This window comes from Excalfactoria chinensis, chromosome 23 (assembly GCF_039878825.1).
Source record: "Excalfactoria chinensis isolate bCotChi1 chromosome 23, bCotChi1.hap2, whole genome shotgun sequence".
Classification (NCBI taxonomy): Eukaryota; Metazoa; Chordata; class Aves; order Galliformes; family Phasianidae; genus Excalfactoria; species Excalfactoria chinensis.
In genome coordinates this window covers 2,965,742-2,987,646 of record NC_092847.1, presented here as the reverse complement: position 1 = coordinate 2,987,646, position 21,905 = coordinate 2,965,742, and the positions used below count along the sequence as shown (strand labels likewise).

Genomic DNA, 21,905 nt, shown 5'->3' with positions numbered 1-21,905 from the left:
GGCATGCAGCACAGAGCTGGGCAGGAACACAGGGCTGAGCCCCGCTGGGCAGCTGCTGCCAAGGTAAAAGGGTAAAACATACCAAAGAGGGGGCAGGAACTGCCAAGGTGATGGTCAGAACATGAACCAGCACAGAATGATGGTGGTAGAAACAGGGAAAAGTATTTGAAGGAATGAATGAAGTACTTACAGCAGCTTGTAGGATGTATGGCAGCCGGTGGGCAACTCTCTGAGGAGGGGCTGGACCACTTTGCCATGTGTGCCAGTTAATTCATGAGCCAGGCTTAATGCCAGCAGCAAGACGATCAGAATCCCATCTGAAACTGACTTATGAAGTTGACTTTGTTTTCTTCCCTATGAAAATTAAATCTCATTCAATAAGAATGCATTATTTCATCTGCAAACTAATGAGAGCGACGACGGATACTCGGTGTATATAGCGTTTTATTGAAGGTATATTACAATAGACAGACATATATTACACATGCTATACAAAATATACATTCTTATGTGAGGAAAAAAATAGCAGGATATCGCAGCAGGGAAGCAGAGCAGCTTTGATCACATTGCTCCCCCCATTCCCTGCCATGAGTGCTTTGGCATTGGTTGGAGAAACTGTGTTTACTGAGAACAGAATGGCCACTGCACTGTCTGTACATCACGGAGGAAAGGCTTAGGAAGAGACACCTGATCTTTATATGCAGGCTTTCCTAGGGAGTGTTTTCCACAATGCTAAGTACTGTGAGGTGTTTGCCTACCTGCAAGCTTCAGCTATTTACATCTAGCTTATGGACTTCAGAGGTTCCACTGCTCTTGAAAGGACGTCCTAATTCACAACGGCAGCTTTTATAGGTCAGTCCTTCTAGAAATCAGTGCAGCTTTAACTCCTAAATGCATTTCAGAGCTCAGGCTTCAGCTCGTTCTGCTGCAGACAGCGCAATGTTAACCACATCTTGCCAACCTTGTGTGAATTTGGTCGTAGTGCAGAGCTGTGCATTAAGAACACCTCAGCTCCGGGTGCTCCTCATGCACACCAACATCAACCTGTGTCAGTCAGTTAATCAGTTTCCAAAGCTTCAGCTGTGATTTTACATCTGATACCTGAGTCACACACACCATCTATGAATGGAGCAGTGGGAATCCCAGCAAACCTCGCTCGGGCTGCTCCAGAAAGGTTTTTGTCTGTATAAAAATATACCAGGCAGCTGCTCTCACTGCAATACGCAGCCCACAGCTTGGAAAACACAGAGCAGTGACTGAGAAAGCCCCGAGCTCTTCAGGCACTGAAAAGCAAAACAAGCTCTGAGCAAAATGTTTTGCTGAAAGGCCATCTCTGCTGGGACCACAACACCTTGTACACAGAGATGTGCTTTCCCAGAAGAACAACGTTTCAGAACAAGTCTTTGTGATGTCCTTCCTCTTTTGCCAGTTATACCCCTCTGTAACCAGTGAAGTTGCTGCACTTCCCCTATTTCTCTCAGCAAGGGCTGGATTTTCAATAGTGGTTCTGCCCTGCACTGTTTAATAGCTCACCAGTCAAATACTTACATGCTTCTGGGAAGCTGGATAACATTGGAGGCTGGAGCAGGTTAGCGCTGTTAGTGCAGGGTCTGCTGGGCTTGATGCTCTACTGGAAAAGACAGGCTGCCTAACATAGAAACTTAAGGACTTGCCACATAAAGAGGTTAGACTTGGAATTCTGCTCACAAAACAGATCAGCTTGCAGGCAGGTCAGCCAAGCTCAATGCACACAGTTGTACGTAACAATGAAATTCATCAGTATCACAGTTTCACTACGTACCTATAATAGTAAATTCACTTCTGCCCAAAACAAAGCCTTGATCCCTTCAGAAACGAGCTTTCAATCCCACAGAACAAATTATGGCTTGATATGCAGCTGTCAGACCAACAGTATAATACATACTTTGGCATAATAAAAAATATATTTACATACAGCCAAGGCATTTCTATGCTTAGTGTGTACAAAATATTTATAAATGCAACTTTATTTACAACTAGAGTTTGTTTTTTCACAGGGGAAAAACAACCCCAAAGTGAGACTGGTAACAAACCTCTGCCAACAGACTGAGGAACAAAAAGCTGGCCAAAAGTTTTATGCTTACAATTACTGGGGAATTCCATGAGGAGGCCCTGAACATTTGTTTTCAAGCAGACAATGTGGTGTGAAATAGCTATGCATTCTTGAGAGGTTTTCAAAGCATGCACCAACACAAAGGCTGTTCCCAACGTCAGGAAATCCATGTTGTAGTGCTAATCATTAATCACTGTGTGTTCTGTCCCACCTTCCAGCACACAGGAATCCAAGCAAAAAGGGTAGTGCCACCTCCTGCTAAGGGATCTGCCTCAGCCCAGGCAGCCTGGAGTTGCAGACACACGTTCTAAAGCATCTTTGGCCTAGAGGTTAGTCCTGAGGTAGTAAATACGAGTCAGCTGATACGGATTTGCTTCCAAGACTTCATTCTCGTGCCCTACGTGGTTTCACTATAGTCACGAATGTTCCGTGTCCTATTAAAATCAAAGTTATGCTCACGTAACCTGTGGAAGGGTCTGGGGGAAGCAGCTTGCTCCCGCTCGCTGTCAATGATACCCTCAGTTCGAAGAGGTCGCGGGGCCTCACGAGCTGACTGCTGATGCAGAAAGTGCGAGTGGGAGAGAGCCAGGTCTTTGTTTACCGCCCATAAGGGAAGCTGAAAGGGTTCTGAAAGAGAAACAACAGAAGATGAACAGGATTGGGTTCATGATAAATAAACTCTAGATTTTCTGAGTTGTGCTGTTTGGCAACAACCTCCTTTTGAGGCTACTCTGGTTTTGAGAGCACCCTTTGCTGGACACGCTCTCCTTTCAGCAATATTTCTTACAGTAACCCTAAAACAACATACAGTTTTGGTGTGAATTCTTACAAAGGCCGGCTAGAAAAAAGTCCATACAAAACAAATACAGTGACAAAAATAATCCTTTTGGAGCCATTTGAAACTCAGCCCAGCTCAAACAGAACGGCTACAGATTTCCTATGTGAAGTTTGAAATCTGGGCTAACAGACGTGGAAGGGATCACATATCACAAGCTTTAAGGGATGGATTGCATGCTAAGAAATATAGCTTTTGTAACATCACCCTCTCCAACTCTTGAATACTAAATGCAAATTGAGGACTAGCTCTGCTAACAAGCAGTGCATTTGCAGATGAACTACTCCACATCCTATGGAGTCTGTAGAATTAGCAGTGAACCAACAGTGAAAAGCAGTACAAGGAAGGTCAGCGATATCAGAAGATACAAACTACCTGGAGGGAAAAGGACACACTCACCATTCATCTGTTGGGAAGAGATTTTCTTCTCACTGATTCTGTCGTGACTGGTAAGGAAGACAGACATGTCTCTGTCTCCAAAAACATTATCAAGAGCACTGGTTTCATGTTGGGTGTGTGCTGGATATGTTTCCTTTGGCATCTGCACCATGAGATTAGGAAGGGTTTGATCCAGGGGGTCCTCTTCTGTGATGTAGGTGTAGGGACAGTACTCCCGTGTCCTGGAGTAGATGTTTGCATTGTCGTAACAGTCTGAGCAGATCACCAACGGTGCTGTGCCACCTGAGCAATGGGAAGGAAATAAAATGCTTTCAAAGAGAACAAGAATGCGTCATTTCCATCGACTTCCATGGCTTAGAATGATCCTTGACTTTCGAGATGCCAAAGAAAAGGAGCAGCACAAAACTCCCCTCGATACTGAATTGAGCTCACTAACGGCCATGCAGCCTTGCTGGGCAGATCACAAAGCCTGAATCAAGAAGCCTTTGGAAGCAACTGCACTACTCTGGGTAGTGAAGGATGGCAGTCATGACATCTATATGCAAAAGCACTCAGAGCAGATGTGAACTCAGTTATTGTTGGACCAAAGATTGCACTACCTGCACGGAGTGCAGCAGCTTTGATCACAGAATGTAAATACTAGAAGAAAAACTTCTTCAAACTCAAAACATTCAATGGATGCTTTGTGACCAACCTCAATTCTTCTCTAAGGAAAGTCACCTTTGATGTTAACATGCGGCACTGCCCTACATTGTGCAACACTGCTGCCAGCCACGAGGACTAGAGGGTGCAGTGGCATCCTGCTGAATGCAAGCAGTACACGTGAGGACATTGCTTACCATCTGTGCCTTTGTGCACGTAGCTACTGGCTGGAGGCATGAGCTGCTGATGGCTTCCTGCCTCTGAGTTACTGTATCCTTCCTGAGGCTCTGACAGCGTTCCTTGGGAGGATAAATAACTGGGAATGTCAGCAGGTAGGTTCATCTCCTCTGCAAGGCAGAATCGACACTGATGATGTTAAGAGCTCAGTGCCCACGTTAACAAAAACACATATATATTGTTATCTCTAACTCGCTGATGAAAAATCCACATAGCTGGTTCAAAACAAACAGGGCCCCAATAGATATTCATACACATTATTTCAGGCCCTAAAGACATCTGTAACTTAATTCAAGTATTCATTTCCAAACTTTTTGTGCTTACCCTCAACGTAGAACAAATTCAGTGGGTAAGAAATAAAATACACTGCTGACATCTCATCAATCAATCCATCTACACTCACCTCTTCACATGAAACATGAATCTGAACAAATCCCTTAAGAGACTTGAATAGGAAATCTGTAAACCTTTCATCCTATTCAACCAGAAATTGTGTTTTGGACTGAAAACGTGACTGAAGCACGTCGTTGTGGCATCCTACCTGTGTTAGTGATGCTGTAATCCTCACTCTTCCTCCTCATGTGGTAGATCACAATAACCCATACCAGGGAAGTTCCCACAACGCAGCAAACCACGACAATAATCACAACGCCTACTGTTGTCCAACCATCCTCCTCATGGACAATGCCACTCTGGGAAGAATCACAGTTGGGGGAAGCCAGTACATTTAGGTAAATGTGTCCACGCTCGGTGCCCAGCGTGTTGGACATAATGCATGTGTATTTTCCAGCATCTTCCAGCCCAGCATCCACGATGATGAGGAGCTGATTGGCTGCAGCAAAAAAATGGCGCTCTGTGACTGCCAAAGGTCCATCATCTTTAGTCCAATTGAGGCGAGGGGCAGGGCTGCCACCAGCTATGCACTGCAGGACAGCAGTTTCACCTCTGGTTACTGTTCTGTCTTCCAAGGGCCTAATAAAGGAAGGAGTTTCTGTGGCAGTAGAGAAAACAAACAGAACAACTGTAAGATAACTTCGACCTCTTTCTGCAGGAGTTAAACCTGCTACTAAGCTATACAAGTTAAATGATCCATGCCAGCAGAAATGAGAATGTCTCTTACCCAGTACAGTCAGCGTAGCATTTGCTGACAAACCACCAGCAGCGTTTTGTGCCATACAGCTATAGATGCCCATGTCTTCTATTTTCACGTTTGCAATAAAGAACACATCATCCTCAGGCATGACGTGCATTCTCCTCTCTCGTGCAGCAGGGAAATCTGTGCCGCCATCTTTCTGCCAGGAGATCTGAGGAGTGGGGTGGCCCTCAGCAGCACACTCCAGTCGGGCCATAGCACCAGTGCGGATTGTAAGATCCATGGGGGTTTTCAGGAAGGAAGGCAGCTCTGGATCAAGAGAGACATTAAAGCTTCACTATTTGCAGTGCCAGGGGGAACACCACAAGCTATTTTTTTTTCTATTGAATCTTCTCTAGCTAAGGGAGGGCGACCAGTTAATGAAGGGACAGCAGAGGGAGCTTTTAGTTAAGAGACTTCTATTTCCACTCAGCCAGATCAACAACTAATTGAGCTATGATCTCCCACGCTTTCATACTTGCCCCTTTTCAAAAGTGAACAGAAAGCCTTCCACTAACAACATTACTTCTTTCCTGCTTTATTAAAAGGTATTTGATATATCTAAATTCCAGCAAGACATCACGGCACAGCTACTCTGGACCTGCTCTAATTTGGAACTAAGGAATCCTAATAGATCTTATCAATAAAAAAAGGAATTGTCAGAATCAGACTCGTTCCACTTTTAACCTAAGATGTTTCTCCTACATTACCACTATCACTTACCATTAACAGTCAGCTTGGCTTTGTCGGAATAGTTGGAGCCAAAGTGATTGGTAACAATGCACTGATATTTTCCTTCATCGGTGAAATTCACATTGAAAAGGTGCAGGACAGTGGTGTACTCAACTACCTCACCATTCTGCTGCTGATACCTGGCAAAATTCTCAACCTCTGCATCATACAGCACTTCGCTGTCCTTACGCCAGGCAGTGGACATGGGCGAATCACTGCTGCTCACAGCAGTGCAGGTCAGAGTCACATTCATGCCACGCAGAGCAATCGTGGTCTCAGGATGTACTCGTATCTGTGGTTTAGGGAAGTTATCTGAAAACAAAAGCAGCAAGATTAGCTACTTTCGTCTTGCACATGCAATTAATATTGCAAGAAAACTCTCCCAAAAGACAGAGTAAGCAGAATGAAAGCTGCAGGAACAGATGTCCTGCTTGGGAGGCAGGTATTTAACTGTTTTTATTTGGAAATCAAGCTGTGGAAGAGGATTAGAATCACAGGTAGGAGTGCAGAAGAACTGAGAACAATCCATGCAGAATCACAGTCTTGAGCAGAGCCCTTTTCTTTCTACAACCTTCTGGAACTTGCCCTATTTAGATTACATGCTCAGCTAAAAGCTGGGTTAGTTCACGAGGAACAGATTTATTTCCAGGTAGTTTAAATATCCTGAAAAGCCTTTAAGTTATACAAACACAAAGCATTGCAAGAAGTTTCCACTATCTCATTTGAACAGTTATTTTGACACCTATTATTACAGCACAGACATCCTCACAGCACTCAACGTTGGTAACGTCAGAATGGAGAAGCAGATGTTTGTGCCTACATGGTGATTATTGCATCCTTTACCACCAAAACAATTAAAAGAATTATGTATGCAAAAGCAACACTTGTTAGACTACTCCTTTGGATAACAGAATAGCAGACTGCTTTCAGCACTGCTGCAGACTTCACACATTACCGTGGGCAGTCTCTCAGTTTTCCATTTCACAGTTTGGTTACAGAAATAAACAGGCTTATGTCTGAAACTGCGGCAGCACAGAGACCAGATAAATGTTACAGAGTCTGAGCATCAGAAAAGATGTCGGAGCATTAACTATCCTAGCCTTGCTGGTATGGAAAGGAGCAAACAAGAAAGAGCCAAATACCTCTTCTAAAGCAAAAGGCATTCACAAGAGAAATGGAAATAAACAGCTTTTAAACAGTGACCACAGACCAAGCACCTCCAGCAGTGCTGCAGTCTGGTTGCATAAAGATACCTGCACAGATCTGTGTTACTACGTTTTGATGCCAAAAGTAATTAAAAATACAAACCGCAGACGAAGTCATCGGGGTCCACGCTGAACAGGCTTTGCCCTGCTAACCACTCAGGGTGAGCACAGCTGACGTTCACAGCCTGCTGTAAGTGACTGTCAGTGAGCCACTGTGGCAGCCACTTCAGCTGGCAATCACAGAGCAAGCTGCTAGTGTTCAAAATCCTGCGGAAACAAGGCAAAATGCAAGTGTGATTAAAGGTCGTGCATCTCACGCACTATATATACCTCTAGATATTGTAAGATTTACAGCATTCCTTCATGCTCACATGTAAACGTGCTTCCCCTCACCTTCCTCAGACTAGCAGACCTTGCAGACTAACAGTCCATATGGCCAACGCTAACCAGATAACAGTTTCAAAACAGATTATATGATATTCAGAGACTTTATCTCATAGAGACAACTGTGTTACACTGGGATTAGTCTTGGGTGTGAAGGTCACTTCATGTTACCATACTTCACATGTCTGAAGACGGTAACAGGCTCTACAGCAGCTTAAGCATCTACTCAGCATCTAAAATCTTCTGTCTAGCTGTGAATTTTAAGGTCTTTCCCTAGCCTGAAAATGGAGATGACAAAATGTCTGTTTTGATAAGCTCCCCCTGGCCTCACAAATCCTGCTGAACAATTTACTCTGAAATGCAGATCACCAATGCTTTTTTTTCCTGATTATAACTGAGGAAATGGAGGTGCAGATTTTGTCAAGCCCTAAATCAAACGTAGTGAGTCACTGCCAGTGACTTTTAGTAGGTAAGTTACAAGAACTACTTGCTTTAACTCTTTTGTTATGTGGGTGGGATGTACCTCAGTCAATTCCACAACAGCTGATGGGTTCTTTACAAAACTAAGAACTGTAAAGAACTGTCATGAACTTACAGCTCCTTTAGTTGAGCCTGGGCAAACGCATTTTCTTGGATGGACATCACTGCGTTGTTGCTTAAATCTCTGCAAAGAACAACAATGGGTAGGAATGACTTCACATGTTACCTTCACTTAAATTACTGGAAATATGAGAGAGAACACAAGATTGAAAGCAATAAACAACCAGGAGTTCTACAGAGTGAAGTACTTACAGATGCTCAAGTCCTTCAAGACCAGAGAACGCTTTCTTCGTAATTGATTTAATCTGATTTCCTTGCAAGACTCTGCAACACAAGTACCAAGCCCAGAAAGCAGTCAGTCTCAAGGTGAGCTCATAAATCAGACCCCAAAGAGGTTCCCTGAGATGTTTAACAAAGGTTTTCTAGAAGAGTTTAAGCTCAAAAAATAGCATTCAGTCATTTAAGGCTCAACTAACTTTCTTAAGGATACCACTTTTCTTTTCTATCTTTGAGATGGGCCTGAAGAAAATTAAACAAGTAAAACGGAACAGTTCTTGGGAGGGAGCAACAAGCTCTTAATACCAATCTGCCACAGCCACATTAGCTCCTGAGACTGCACTCTTATGCAGCCTCATGCCATTCACAATTACTCTGTATTTTGCATTTCCCTTCTTTTGTCCGCTTCTGAAGCACTGTTGCTCTGATGTTCTGTAATACGTACAGTTTATCCAGCCTGCTGAGTCCCACAAATGCTTCGTTTGCATCCTCTATGGCCCAGGAGATCTCATTGTTCCCCAAGTCCCTGCAGGAGCAGAAAAGCTTTCTTACAAACCATGCAACATCATCGCCACCACTGCTAGTGCTTAGCTATGGAAGAAAACTTACTGTTATATGTGCCTGGGAAAGGTGTTCTGGGTCAGGCACTGGAACAGGCTCCCCAGGAAAGTGGTCACAGCACCAAGCCTGCTGGAGGTCAAGAAGCGTTTGGAAAACGCTCTTAAGACACACGTTTAAATGTTTAGGCAGCCCTGTGTGGAGCCTGGAGTCAGACATGATGATTCTCAGGGGTCCCTTCCAGCCTGAGGTATTCTATGATTCTATGGGACAGCGTCACCTGGAAGGTCTCAGAACTTTTATAGAACTACGTTTGTCAGAAGATGAACACTCAACTTCAGAGACGAGAGGAAAAATTGATGTGTTAAAGATCAGTGCCTCATACAGAACCACAAATGAATTCTGAAGTATGATTTCTTGATGTGGTATTTAAGGAAAGACCCAGCCTGACGAGCAGAACTCACGTGATGGACTATTTACCAGGAGCTGGGAGAGGCTCCTGCAGCAAGTTGGTTCATGCAAGTGAGTTAACCAACGCACTTGCAGCATCAACCTCCCTCAGTAACAGGCTTATAGCAGTATTAGCATATCAGGAGATTACATGCAGGTTACGGAGCGAGGTTGCCAGGCACAAAGTAGTAGATTTCCAGACCGAAGTTGATATTCTGCTCACAAATCTTGTTACAAGCTAATGGGATTTCTGTTTGATCTCTGCACAGCTCTTCTGCCCTTCACACTGAACAGTGCGGTCTAAGCAGTAGAAGCAAGAGAGCAGTAAAGTCCTGGAAGGATTAAATGCTTTTTAAAGAGAAGGTGAAATAAATTCAGTATTTTCAGCCAGAACGGCACGGACTGAGCAAAGTTTCTACTGATAAAGCCAAGGTTTTGTGCCTTAAAACCACCGTGCACAGAAGAATTTGCAGACAGATGTGTGTAAAGGAAGATAAACAGATGAAAAAGTCTACATTGCACCTTACCAGATATCATTACATGCCTCAGCAAGATGGACCTTCCAAAGAAGTCATGAAACAGAAAGCTAACTATGCTTCCAATTGTGTGTATCACCTCACGTAACACTACTTTCCTTGTGCTCAGGGTGGAAAAGGCAGTGCCTACATTCCCCTGGGTGAGGTTGTAAATGTGTAGGTTAACGTCCTGGAAGAGACCAGGGTCAGACTCCAGGATGTTGTCAGGGGTTTCACACTTTCTCACTTTCCTCACTCTGAACAGAGGCCTCGTCCTTAACACCTTGCAGGAGTCATTTCTGCAATAGCTGCTCTTTAAAGTTTAAGACAGAAACAAAAGAGAACTTGTGATTTCACAATTCATGCACCCCAGGGACTTCAATACAGCCTCAGCACTTGCTGACATTAAGGTATTTTCCTCTTCGGAATGTGTTCAGTTTAATGTACTGGATACAGATATGATCTAATGAGAAACATGACTAGATGAGTAACATGCCAAACACAGCATTCCCAAGTTGCTAATTCTTATGATTTGAACTATTTCCTTGAATTCTCTCCAGGTCTGCTTCAGAATTTTATATTATAAGTGCCAGAATGGCATCAATGCCAAGTTACAATGTTAAGAAGTAATTAATGTTTGAGAATTTAGAACTTCAAAACTTCAGTGCTGTTCTTCAATACGCCTTTAATCTCACTGTGCTCTTATTACCTTGAGCTTAACATACAGATCTGAGTTTGTTCTTGGTCACTGAAGCGACCGTGCAGAACGGTGGCAGGGGCTGAACATACAAGCGCTTATGCCAGTCTTAGCATTGAAACAAATCACATACAAGCAACAATGGAAGCAATCTGAGAGCTGCACAGTATCTCTTGTTTGAACTATTTTCACACTCCACTACTTCGACTGCCCAGTAAAATGAGTGAGCTGCCCAAAAGAAAAGCCCCTCATTGTGTGAGTGGAGGAGTTTGCTCCTTCTGCTTGGTTGGGCACGAATGCTTGGAGCTGCTGTCCTGTAAATTCCAGCCTGAAGCAGACTGCACTCTTTCAGCTGTTCCTCGCCCCTGAGGAGCCCAGGAAACCAACTAATTAATCTGCTCTTGTCCTTTTTTTCATGCTACTTTAAATCTAAGAAATTACTTCTAATTATTTCATTAAAAGGTTGCATTAAGGTTAACAGAATATGACTGCTTACATAAATTTCTCTGATAAGTTTGCTTATTTAAGCATTTATTTAATGAACTGACAGAGAGGTTATAAACTTTCAATCTTTTCTCAACTATCTTTGCTTAGGATGATAATAAACGTCTGGATCTACTTAAGGTTTTGGGGTTTTTGTTAATTAATACTTGGGTTTTGTCAGCAGCACTGAACAGCTCCAGCTGGTAACAAAGGCCCTGGCAAATGCAGAGCTGTGCCTCTGATGGAAAGAAGTAACCCTACACCTCTCCTACATGCTGCTCTGAGACTCCTGCACGCATACAGCAGCCAGCAGGTTCCAACCCTAAGAACAACACCTGGAATAAAGAGGTCCAGGCTGGCATTTCCACACCTCCTCACACCTGGTATGGTATGAAGCAGAGAGTTCGAGGTCATCAAGTCACTGCTCGTTACCACCACTAAAATTAAGTGGTTGGTTTGTGTTAGCTATGCCAAGGTTCTGTTATCTCAGCACGCCAAAATGATGATCAGCCCCGTCATATCTGAAGGCAGGACAGCGTACAAGAACAGCAAAACACCGACCTCAGACTTGCTGAGAGCAATGCTCATCACCTTCACTTCCAAAAAGTTTTGCTGCATTAAAATGAGACTGTTACTAGAAGCGTTCTGTACTCACAAGGTTCGAAGGTTTGTCAGACCTCTGAAGACACCATCAGCAATGTGACTGATGCGATTGTCTCCCAGGTTCAGTTTCTCCAGCAAACCAAGTCCCACGAAGGCAGATTCCCTGAGGCGAGTTAGCTGGTTGTATGACAGGTCTCTGCAAACATTGAACGAGCACTTCAGAGGCACGTGGAGGGGGTTTATTGTGATGACACCATCAAACAATTAAGTTCTGAATCCTGATTAATTTCTAACAGAAGACTTATTAAAAAAAATAACTAAAATACACACAGGCTTAGCAAGGAAGTCAAGTACTTCCTACAGCAACTCACTGTATTTGTGCTACCCAATATGTTATTTGCAACATTATAAAATCCCCACTGAAAAGCAGCCCAGGGCTTACAGCTCAGCAAGTCTTTGGCAGAACTCCCACGCATCTGGGCTGATCTTGTTAATGGCATTCTGGCTAACGAAGAGTTGTTGCAGTGTCCGCAGACCATACAGCCAGCCCTTGTTTACTTCTGTTAAGTTATTATGTTCCAGTTCTCTAAGGAAAACAGAAGAGAAAATGTTTGCCAAACAGATAATCAATGAAATATTTATTTCCAAAAGTTTACCTAGCAGATCTCACAATGATTTACTAACACTAAGCCCTATAGAACCTGAAATGCATGATTATATTCATTTAATAGAAACCAAGAATGAACAAAAGGATATATGAAAACAACATAACAGCAATCCAGCAGAACTGAAATTACAGTCTCTGTTCTAAAAGATTACTTTAGAAAAACACTTTTGCTAACACTGCGTGCCATAGAGAGGCAGCATCCTTCCACCTCAGGGGTAACCAGATACAGCAACACAACGGGAAAATGCAGATCTATAAACTCATATCATGCGATGCTCATCGCTGTTTCAGCACAGCCCTGGTGGGAGGGAAGCCAAACAAGACATGATTCTGCCCCCCACCCAGCACTGAATGTACTCACAATTCTTCTATACTACTGAGGCCAAAGAATGCTCCATCCATGAGCCTGCTAATCCCATTGCGCTGCATTTTTAAGGATTTTAGGGATTCCAGGCCTTGGAATGTAAGACTTTCCACGATTTTAATCCGGTTCCTTTTCAGTTCCCTTATAGAAAGAGGACAGCAGAATATTAAAACATAACTGATCATCAAGAACACCATGAACAACACAAACGCACACAGCATCTTTGTGAGCTTTCAAGACTACGACTTACAGATACTGCACGTGAGGCAATCTGAAGATCTTCGGTGGGATCACACTAATCCTATTTCTGTTCAGCTTCAGCACTATGAGAGAGCTAGATAAGTTATCGAGACAGCCTGCTTCTAGGGTGGTGATTCTGTTGTTACTCAGATTCCTAAGGGAGAAAGAGGGAAATGAAACCCTTTAGAACAAGAAGAACTCTATGAACAAAACCAGAGGCCCACACTTGAGTTAGTTATGGTTGAGACAATGACAACAAGGATCTGCATGAATGCCACGAACCCCAGACACAACAGAGCACATACTTACAGGTACTTCAGTTGCATCCGTGGAAAAGAAGCAGCTTTAATTTCTGAGATAAGATTGGAACTCAGATCCAGATTTTCCAATGCAAGGTAAACTTGGAGCTGCTCAGCGTTTATTTCTGGAATGGCATTGTGCACCCTGAAAAACACCAGCAAGAAATGATCCCCAAAACATCCCATCCTTCGTGCCGCGCAGCTAAAACAGCTACAGGATGTTGCATATCAGCATCAGCAGCGCACCTCCCAAACTGGAAACGGAGCACACAGTTCAGAACATCCCTTCTAAAAGCAATACTGAAAATCCAAGAGTTATTTGCTGTCCTGATGTATGAACAGATCCACATTCTGGATGCGTAATCAGGCCATTCCTTGCGAGAAGTGCCATTCTAATGCCCAGCCCTTCCCCATCAATGCTGCCTGCTGCATCTTCATTGGTAATTCAGGGTGACTCGACTGTCTCCCTGATCTGTGCCCCTTTAAAGAGCGCTCACCATTCCCCAAAGCACTGCTACAATTCTCCCACTTGCCAAACAAGGATAAAGCAGCTGAGCTGTGACTTACAGTGAGAGCAGGGTGATATTAGAAGTCGTTTCTCCAAAATAAGGAATTTCGTTCAGCTCATTGTAATTCATTTTCCTTAAAGCAAAAGAAAGCAAAGTCTTTACTGATGCTTCCAAGAGGAGCAAAACCCCTCCCACACACAGCCAGCAGAAAACGCCTATTGCCAAACGTTTAACCACTTCATCTCGGAAACAACAGCTGACAAAGCAGACCGATAATGCCGAGAACTTCACAGCTTTCACCACTTTATGAGAAAGTCTCTCTTTATGAGATCAGTTTTACATAAAACACGCTGCCAGCAAAAGCATCCGTGTTAAATTAACTGGTATTGCATATTTCTGCAAGTCGGACCAGTTATCTTGGCATGCAGCACTGATTACAATTAGGCAGCGAGTTTCTAATTGTGAACAACACTTACACTTCTTGCAGCGTGTGAGCAGACAAATCCAAGCTCCAGTTGGATGACAAGATGTGATTATGGCTTAAATCCCTGGAGAACAGAGAGAAAGGTTATTCTGGGTGCAGGAAATAAGAAAAATCGTGCACTTTGTGCAACCTAAAAGCTACAAACCACGTTTCTGAGGCATCCGACTCCTCTTTCACTGAAAGAGGGAGATGCTGTGATGGTTAACTGGGATGATGCTGTTAACAAAGTTTTCTCTTATGAGAAATGTTGTATCTGGTTCATATATGGAGAAGCCGGACTAATCTACACCTGGTTATTGCTGCCCTGTGTGAAGCAGACTGATGGGTGGCTGAACACAAAGTGAAAAGCAGGGCGTGATCTATGAAGTGACAGCGGGACAGCTGAGGCTGCTGCTCCATACAGAACTAACCACCACCCCATTGCCCTGAAAGAGCCCAAAAGTAACAGCACCCCACGGGGACATCTCAGTCTTCAGAGATGGGTGAAATGGCAGCAGTGGGGCTGAAAACACATCTGGGACTTTGTGACGTGAGAAAGAAATATGCTTGGATTCATTTTAACCAGCTTTGAAGCATCGCAGCTCGCTGAGATTCAGCACCATTACAGCTGTCGGAATGAAAGAAGAATTTCACCCCTCCCCAACGCCTTCCACGTGCCAAAATCCTGAAAGCCACAACAGAGAACGAACCGAGCTGTTGTTTGCAGGACATGTGGGATTGCAGAACGCTGCTCAGTGCCAGCACAGCGCCCAGCACTGCCTGCCACCCCAATGCCTCCCAGCCCACCCCCCGGGCTCAGCCTCCCTCACAGCTCTCTCTGAACGTGGGGTATTTCGAGACGAACGAGCCATGTTTCTCAGATGAACCACATTATGTTAAGAGTAGAACCGGTGGCAGGTTGGGGCTGTGCGGTTGTTACCGCCGCACACTGGGACAGCACAACACAACATAACGCAACATAACGCAACACAACATAACACAACACAACGCAACATAACACAACATAATGCAACATAACGCAATGCAACGCAACGCAACACAATGCAACACAACACAACGCAACACAACATGACACAACATGACACAACATGACACAACACAACACAACGCAACATAACACAACACAACGCAACACAACATAACACAGCATAACACAGCATAACACAATGCAACGCAACACAACACAACATAACACAACATAACATAACACAACATAACACAGCACAACATAACACAGCACAACATAACACAGCACAACATAACACAGCACAACATAACACAGCACAACATAACACAATATAACACAACATAACACAACATAACACAACATAACACAACACAACACAACGCAACACAGTGCGGCGCCCCGCAGCCCCGCCCGGAGGCCGAGCGCGGCCCGTTAGGCCCCGGCAAGGCCTCTCCCGCCGCCCGCCGCCCGCCAGGCCTCGCTCCGCCCGGCCCCGCCCCGCGCTCACTCACAGCGCCGTGGTGCCGGCGGGCAGCGGCGGGATCCTCCGCGGGCCCGGCCCGGTCTGCAGGCGCTGTCGGCTGCAGTCCATTAGGCCGCGGCGGCACGAGCATGGCGCGGCGCAGGGCTCCACGGCGGCCGCCCGCCCGCACAGCGCCGTCACGAGCTGCAGCAGCAGCAGCAGCAGCGCCCCGCGGGCGGCCGCTCCGCCCGGCCCGGCTCCCCGCATCCCCGGCTGAGCGCGGCGCGGCCCGCACCGCCCGCACGGCCCCGCGCCGCGCCACGCCCCCTCCGCGCTACGTCAGCACGTCGGCGTGAGAACGGAGAGGGGCGGGGCTACGACGGGGAGCGCGGCCGGTAGGGGACAGTGCGCCTCGCCGGAATGGCCGCTAGGGGGCGCCAGAGCCACGAGGAGCCCCGCCGTGTCCTCTATGGCCGCCCCCGTGCTGCGGGTGGGATCGCACGCTGCACCTTCTGCTCTTCCCACATCGCTGCAGCCGGGAAATGAGTCCAGGGAAATTAGTGCTGCAATAACAGCATCTGCAGCTGCCAACGCCACGGCTCCGCCGGCCCTGCTGCAATGAAGGCACGAGCTGCCCCACCGCGTTGTGCCCTCTGAACAAATTAGGCTTAACGTTTGTCCCGGCACGGAGAGTGAACGCTGTCATAAACCGACCCATAAAACACAACGGTTACGTCGTAACCTTGGAAATTAATGTTATGAAAGTCCTTATTTGGATTCAGCTCATCCATTTCCAGACCAAAAGAATGAATGAATGTCCCGGGGAGTTTTATTTTAGGAACGTTTCTGGGCCGTTCACCTGCAGTGCTGCTCTGTTTGATGGGGGGAAGAGCAGTGGATGGGATGCTGACCTTGCAAGCATCCCGTCAGACCCACGTCATGCTCACCAGGGCCTCCTCCTCCCCCCGGGGTTCTGCCTGTGGCCATGGGAGCTCCTGGGGCCAGCACAGGGTGCAGGGAGCACAGCAACATCAGAGCAGGGCGAAGTCCACAGCAGGAGTTCAAATGCCATCACACATGCGCTGTTAATGCAGCTGCAGGTGGAGGAGCAGCTCTGCCTCCTGCACACAGTGGTGGCAAAGCAGTGGCAGGGCAGCGAGTTCTCCCACCAAACACCCCCTTGGCACCGGCAGCAGCAGGAGGAGCATCCCTTCCCACCGCCGTGCACCCCTGGCACACCGTGCTATGCAGCGTCGTGTGCCCCCAGCCCATCACATCCCTCCCTGCCCTGGGATGACCGCCTTGCCACATGGGAGGTGCTGCCCTGCCAGGGCATTGCCTTCCGTGAGCCTTTGTCTGCACCATCACGAATAATATCAAGGTGTTCTGCCAAGTTCCTTCCAGCAAACCTCTGATTTCATTCAAAGTGACAGGGGACCTGATTTATTATACTAACGAGCGGGCGATAAATAAACATGACCTGAGAGAATCCCAGGCCCACAATCCCATTCTTGTTCAGCTCCTTGGGGGAGATGAAAGGTTTCCTGCCATTTCCCAGTGCTGCCCAGAATCTCTCCTACCCGATCTGCCAAAACTTTCCGCTGCTGTCGAGCCCGGCATTTGATTGAACTGACAGAAGCAGCTTATTAATTGCGTTAATGAGGGGCTGAGCAATATGGAGCAGCGGAGACGGTCCAGTGTGGCTGATAAAACACTCAAAGCTGCGCGGAGCAGAAGGTCACCGCGTTGCCAGGCTACTGGCTGAGCTGCCTGGAAAAATAATACGCAAACCAGTAGGTGACTCTGGGAAAAATATTGCTCCGTAACTCACATAATTAATAGGACAGTGATGCTTTTATTTTCTTAGGAAGAATATACAGCGGGAAGGTCTGGAGCTTGGTGCTGCAGCTCAGCGCATGACAGCATAGGGGAAGCTCTGCTGATGGGGAACAGCAGCGGTGCATTTGCAGATTGAGCACAGATATGCAGGCCAGGCTACAGTAAAAGGTGGTGGGAAGGAGTCCACCATCAACCACCCCAGTGTGTGACCTGAGGGAGGCTGCAGGTAGGTGGTGGTGCTGAGGAAGCTGTCCTGTGTTTGACCCGTGCTCGTTACTCAAATGGAGTTGCAGAGGGAGATGAATGGGGCTGATTAGAGAGGCAGCTTTGGCAGAAGGATGTTCTTGGGATCTCTGATCTCCTGAGACATTGGTTCCCACTGGGAGTTCACCATCCAGCCCCTGAGGGTTTGTAGCAATAAACAGGAGTATTTTTGCTCCGGTAGGAAGGAAAAAGGGACAAATACCGATCTTAATCTTTCACTTTGCATTCAATTTTAGAGCCCCCATTCAAGTTCTCCAAATGGCACTCACCAGGGGAGCTCATCCTCACACCAAGACTCTTATCTTCTCCAAGTCCTGCAGGACGAGCCCCATGATTTGCAGTAACAGCTCTGCCTAAAGCAAACACCGAGGAAAGCTCACTGCTTTCCCAACTCCTTTGGGCTCACCTGGGCTCCAGAGAATGGATCCTTCATCCCTGCGGTGCTGTGGGGGCTCACCTATGGGCAGGGGGTGTACAGGGAGGGTGGTGGGTGGAGGAAGGGCAGCCTGACCCCTGAGGCCATCAGCAGGGGCAAAGAGGCAGCGGGTGCTGGGAAGCAGGAGTTGTGGGGGGGAGGGATAGAACGCAGGCCCACCTGCCTGCCCCATGGCTCTTGCCTTCCAGCTGGCCATCCCATCTCATTCCTGCCCCATCCCTGCCCTCTAGCTCCCGGTGGCCCCAGCCCTGCAGCCCCTCTCCTCCCTGCCCTGTGAGGCAGCCACTTGAAAGCCTTTGTTTCTCTTCTCTGGAGGGAAATGGAGCTACGGATCAGGTTTCCAAGACGGAAAAGCAATTTCTTCCCTTTTAAATCACCCTTGTTTTGTTTTGCCTCCTAATCACCACTGGCCGGGATGGCAGAGGCCACAAGCACTGGGCACTGCCTGCCAAGCCAGAGCCTCCAGCCCATTGCTGTGCCATCCCCGAACAGCAGGGCTGAGTGCAGGAGCTGCAGTGCTGGGAGCCTCAGTTCTATTCCTACTGCAGCAGAGGTGAGAGCCCAGGTTTGCTGGTGCCCGGGGTGGACGGCGCTGCCACGCTCCTCTGCCTGGCTCCACTTGCCAGCTTAAAATTCACTTGGGAAAAGAAAAAAAAAATACTTAAAGAGACCAACAAATAACAAATAACAAGCCTGGCAGCCGGCCAGTGATTCAAAGGCTCCAAAAATGAACTAAATTTGCAGCTGGCCACGTTCCCTGCCTGTCTTGGCAGCAGCGCTGCTGTCTGAACACCTGCCAAGGGGCAGAGCACTGCGGAGCGCTGCTCGGGCACTGCAGGAGCACTGCTGGGCCTGGAGTGCTGGGCTTTGTGCTCCTGCTGGCTGCAGGGAGCAGGTGCTGGGCCAAGGAACGTGCCCTGCAGAGCTGTTTGCAAACAGCAAAGCTCAACATGGACACATCACCTTGCTCCTCTGCTCCCTGCACTGGGCAGAGCGGCACTGCAGAGTGGCCCAGCGCTGCTGGTGCTGTTGGTTGGGGGCTGCTGGGAGGGAAGCTTGGCTGCATGCAGGAGGCACAGGGAGCTGCTATGAGGCCAGCAAGCCACAGGGCATGGCTAACTGCATTAATGCTGAGCGACACCGGGGCACGGGGAGCGGAGCTGGGCGGCACTGCTCGGCCCCCCGCCCCAGGACGGTGTCATGCAAAGCAGTAATTGGATCCTGGGATTTGCTGAACGATACCGTGGATTATTTCACAGCCGTCGTGTCCCGGGGTAATCTTGTTACGGTATTACACAGCCACGTGCACACACAGCTCTGCAGCGCCCATGCGGGGATCTGCCCAGCTCCTTCCTGCCGAAGCATCGTCTGAAACCTCAGAGAGGGGTGGGAGGTGCGCAGCAACAGCAGCGAGCTGGGGCAGAACCGGGCTGAGCAGCAGCTTCCTGCTGCAGGAGGAGCCGCCGAACCCCGGACTGCTTCCTGCTCCTCCTCGGCCCTCGGTGTAGGACGGGGGCGTGCAGCGTGGGGCACAAAGTCTGTGTTTCAGTGGGGGAGGGACGAGCTTTGGTGCTTGTGCCCCAATGAACTTCCACCCACAAAATACGTCTTTGTGCTGGCAGCAGTGGGTTTAATCAAAAACAAGCTTCTGCCGTGTTGTTTTTGGTCTGTTTATGCCCGGCTGAAATGCTGCAGCTGCAGCCAGCTCTCCCGCATCAGATTTCCAGCAGGTTAACTTTGGACTGTGATGATAACGAATTATCTGTTAAACGCACATTGGAAGGGAAGCTAATTTGAGTGTGTCTGACATGTCTCTGGCTGCTCCTGCTCCAGTTTTCTCTGGCTTTTTTTGTACCTCTTTAATACGTTTCGTTCTCTTTAGCCTGTCAACCAGGGAAAGGGTAGCAGTGTCTTCATCCCAAGAGGGAGCACGACCTGCTTAGAAAGAAGGCAGGCTTTATTTATCCTGAAGTGGGGCTTGGGGAGTAGCAGCAATGTTTGTTAACCCACAGCTTATGAGAGGGATGATAATGCAGAACGAGCAGCTTGTGGGGCATGTTTACCCCACTCTGTTTATGGGATATCTGGGGTCTGTTTGGTGGCTGTGGCTGTTCAAGGATCTTCTTCTGCATCTCTATGGGGCCAGTACATGCATGCACACAGCCAGATTCCTGCCACGGGCTGCAGTGTGGCTGTGACTGGGTCAAAAGACATTTTATGGGGCACCCTCAGGTGAGAAAGCAGTTCTGGCTTGTCCATCACAGTCATCAGATTGCTTTGCGTAACTTGTCTGCCTTCACAGCTCAACCGCAGGAGTTTTGCTCAGCAAACACAAAGAGCACTTGAAGAACACGGGGCGGAATCAGGCAGCAAGCAGTGGTTTTCATGGGTGCTTGGCAATGTTTACCTGGGTGTAATCTCAGGCTGCGTGTGCTGTGCTGTCTGCCCGTGGCAGCGCTGCGCTATCTCAGACAGCAGCACCACGCTGACGGTGTTATTGGGGGAGCATCTGCAGGACTGCAGCTGAGCAGGGGATCTCAAAGCATGGCCGGAGTGTGGGGAGCAGCAGGACGGGTCCACAGCAGCTTCTTGAGCTAAAAGTCACCTGCAGCCCTTTTGCTAAAGGAAAAGGCAAAGTCCCATCAGCCGTATGGGGCCAGGACTTCCTCCAGCGCTCGGCGTACTTTGGTGGTGCTGGACTTGGGCCTGTGTGTACGCAGGGAAAGGGCTCAACCTGCTTCAGAAGGTGCCGGCCCTGGGGACAAGCACCCAGTGCAGGGCCCCACTTCTGCCCCTGTGGGCACCAGCCCTGCTCACCCATCCCAGCAGCCCCAGGGCTGGCCATACTGGCAGTCACCATGCATGCAGCACGTTGTGCTGGGAGCTCCTCTGCAGGGAATTTTCCTCCCAGCACGCACAGTTGAACAAAGCTGGAGGACAGAGGCTTTCCTGACATTGTCCATCCCGGCTCTTTGGGAAAGGAACAAGCAGGGTTTGGGAACAAGCAACACATCTGTGTATTTACACATGCACACAATAGGTCGTGTGCTCACCGGTGCTGAATGGGAGCAAAACGTGGCTGTCCCACTGCCAAACACTGCCAGCAAGGGGAAGGCCAGGAGAGCAGCACTGATATGCACAGCTGAGGGAGCTGCCAGCACACAGAGCACAGCAGGGCAGCACGGTGGGGGTTTTCCTTCCATTGCTCACACCCACACAGCTGGGGGTGAGCAGTGGGATGCTGGGACAGAGCTGCTCCACCCCAATGCCCAGCTGCTGCCAGTGAGCCACATGGGGCACCTGGGTGGGCTGGAAGGGAACAGACACAGAGCAAAGTCCATGGATATGAATGTGTGTCCAGCAGCTCCAGAGCTGCCCTGCTTGGGTGCCCATAGGGCTCTGCATCCCCTTGACCAGGGTTGGGGGGGGGAAATGAGCACTTCCCTGACCCCTTGGCTGCTGCATTCCCTGCTGGCTGTCACACAGGCACAGGGCAGCCCTGGTTCTAGCAGAGAGAGTGCCTACTGTGAGGACAGAACCAGCCCTGCTGCTGGCACTGAGCCTTCCTCCTGCAGTGCCTTCCTTCCCAAGGC

The 21,905-nt window shown here is 47.9% G+C and overlaps 1 protein-coding gene across 1 annotated transcript; it reads right to left on the bottom strand.

The window, feature by feature from the left end:
* Positions 1-426: 426 nt before the first annotated feature.
* LRIG2 (leucine rich repeats and immunoglobulin like domains 2) lies at positions 427-16,073 on the bottom strand. The gene is made up of 18 exons (XM_072356153.1): positions 15,823-16,073; positions 14,336-14,407; positions 13,918-13,992; positions 13,361-13,495; positions 13,062-13,205; positions 12,809-12,952; positions 12,223-12,366; positions 11,833-11,976; positions 8,920-9,000; positions 8,451-8,522; positions 8,254-8,322; positions 7,378-7,541; positions 6,061-6,381; positions 5,326-5,607; positions 4,747-5,196; positions 4,166-4,315; positions 3,327-3,608; positions 427-2,719 (listed from the first exon to the last, which is right to left on the bottom strand). Exons 1-18 carry the CDS (start codon positions 16,038-16,040, stop codon positions 2,490-2,492), a joined length of 3,177 nt encoding a protein of 1,058 aa, XP_072212254.1. The 5' UTR covers positions 16,041-16,073; the 3' UTR covers positions 427-2,489.
* Positions 16,074-21,905: the final 5,832 nt, after the last annotated feature.